Raw genomic sequence first — 2,425 nt, 5'->3', positions numbered from 1 at the left:
ATAATTTTCAAAATATTGATAAAAACTCTCTTAGCTGTAAACCATTAATATAAGTTACTAATTATGTTACTGTTAATATGCTTCTATATGAAATTTAAAAAAAAAATTGGTTTACCAATGCACGCATCAATCAACTCATTGAGATTCCATTGAGATAGCAATGATCGAAGTTCTACCTCTTCTGGTTTTACTTCTTCGAAGGTTAATATCTCTTTATTTGCATGATTTGACTGAGAAATGTCCATGATAATGAATTCATTTTGAGAGTTGGCTGTATCAATACCTTCTTCGTTTAGCTCAACTTGAGAATGAAGCATCATTTGGGATTGTGCATCCAAAAATGCATTCATGATTTCATCATCATCAACTTCCAAAGTTCTCTCAATTTCCACTTCATCCATTCTTCGAACGGTTATAATTGAATTTATAATATTATGTCATTTTAAATACAAACAAATTGAATTAAGAAAAATTAATACTACAGGTATATAAAGAAATAGATTAGCGTCATTATTATTTATTTTAATTATTATTAAAACCTACTATTAATGGTAGGTACCTATTACAATTATATTATATTATAACCTAACCTAACCTATTACATTTATATTATTTTTATTATTATTATTATTATTATATTATGTAAAACTAAATGCAACGATAATATTCTTTAAGGCGTATAACTTTTTTGCCTTCTGCAGTTCTAATTAAATGAATAGGTGGTCCAATTATTTCATCTGCAGCTATCATTGAAAATGAACCTAAATTTAAAGGATCTACTTCATATGCAAGTATATGGTCATCAAATTTTACACTATGTAATTGTTGACAAAAAAATAAAACATGCTTCCGTTCTACTACTACAATTTCATGTATAAAGTTTAATAAAATATTTTTATTAAAAACTGAAATATAACAACCTTGTCTGTATTCAACTCCTTTAAAATAAATTCGTGAATAAAATTGGATGGAAACGTCATGAACGTTTGGTAATTTATTATTAATGAGATTTTTGAAATTACTCTCTACCAGATGATTATCATTTGAAGTAATAGCATTAAAAAAACTTGTCCCTTTTAACAATTGAAATGCAAATTTTAACTCATACTTTTTAGCCAATGTTAAACATATATTTTTTCGTGAGGTTATACAATGTGAGTAAACTTTAAACTGTTTATGTTTTTGCTCAAAATTGAAACACCATATCTTCCTTAGAGGTCCTGATTGTCTAATAATATTTGGGTAATGAGTCAAATTGTGAAATTTTGGTTTTAATGTATCATTAAATAAAGTGATATAGTCAGAATTATGTGTTTTAATTTTATTTTCCAAAATCAGTATATTACACTCATCAATCTCAAAACAAAGTAAAATATCAATGATTTCAACAAAGTTGATAAGAAATTTCCAGACTACGTCATCTGAAGGAACGAGATCTCCAATCATAACAGGAAAATACATAATGAAAGTCATCATTTCCCTAGCAGACATTTTTAATTTTTTTTTTTTAAGATGGTGAAGCTGTATTTTGGGTGAAATATTCTCAATTTCTTTTGGGCCATAATCGAAAAATTCCTTTCGAGAGTTCAAAGTATCCAAATCAAAGTGTTTCATAGAAGTAATAAAATAGTTGATAATATGAATGATATTATAATGACAGACTCCCTCAAAAAGGTCATGCATAATATCAGCATAGTAGTTTTTGACTACGTGGAAGGATGGAATATTATTTAGTAAGGATTTGTTAACAACTCCTTTAGAGTTGGGATCCAAAACATCTAACTGGTAGTTTTCTTCTGTGCGCATTAATTCTGAATTTTCACAGCTTAATTTCTGTGTCATTTCTTTTGGAGCTCTACAAAGTCTGCAAAAATAACTGCTAGAGAAAGATTTACTGAAATTGAGAAAACAGTTTAATCCTAAATTGTCACCTACGACTAAACCTAAGATAAAATGTATTTTGATTGTTACATTATTGCCATCATTAATATCAATTCCATTTATTTCTAAATCTTTTAACTCATCTATGAGACATTCAAAACATTTTTCGTTGCCAAATTGTTTTAAATCTGATGTCTTTGTAATAGCAGCATAAAAAATATTTTCCAATCTAGATTCTTCCATTGGTAAACATGGGAATGAGTAATATAAGTTGCAAATGGAATGTTTTGAAGCATTAGACCCAAGAGGATTGTTTATTTCAAAATCATCTACATATAAAATATAAGGTATTAAAGTTTTTCCCGGGTATAGTTTCATTTTTTCTCTCCATAGTTCACCTTGTACAAAATTAGTTAGCCTAACATTATTTTGTTTTAAAGATGTAATGTAATTAAGAGTAGGGCTAATTAACACATGATGCCTAATGTATTTAGGGTCAAATAATTTGAGTAGGTCAGTCAATGTTGTTAACTCATAATATAAT

At 27.5% G+C, this 2,425-nt stretch overlaps 1 protein-coding gene across 1 annotated transcript; it reads right to left on the bottom strand.

Moving 5' to 3' along the window:
- Positions 1-648: 648 nt before the first annotated feature.
- On the bottom strand, positions 649-2,259 carry LOC111032164. Its single transcript, XM_022312396.1, has one exon. The coding sequence runs from the start codon at positions 2,257-2,259 to the stop codon at positions 649-651; it is 1,611 nt and encodes a 536-aa protein (XP_022168088.1).
- Positions 2,260-2,425: the final 166 nt, after the last annotated feature.

The sequence above is a fragment of the Myzus persicae genome, unplaced genomic scaffold, assembly GCF_001856785.1.
Source record: "Myzus persicae strain clone G006 unplaced genomic scaffold, MPER_G0061.0, whole genome shotgun sequence".
Classification (NCBI taxonomy): Eukaryota; Metazoa; Arthropoda; class Insecta; order Hemiptera; family Aphididae; genus Myzus; species Myzus persicae.
This window is presented reverse-complemented; position numbering and strand designations above follow the sequence as displayed.

Coding starts and splice junctions, on each gene's coding strand:
- LOC111032164 (XM_022312396.1), bottom strand. CDS start 2,259: ATGAAACTATACCCGGGAAAAACTTTAATACCTTATATTTTATATGTA.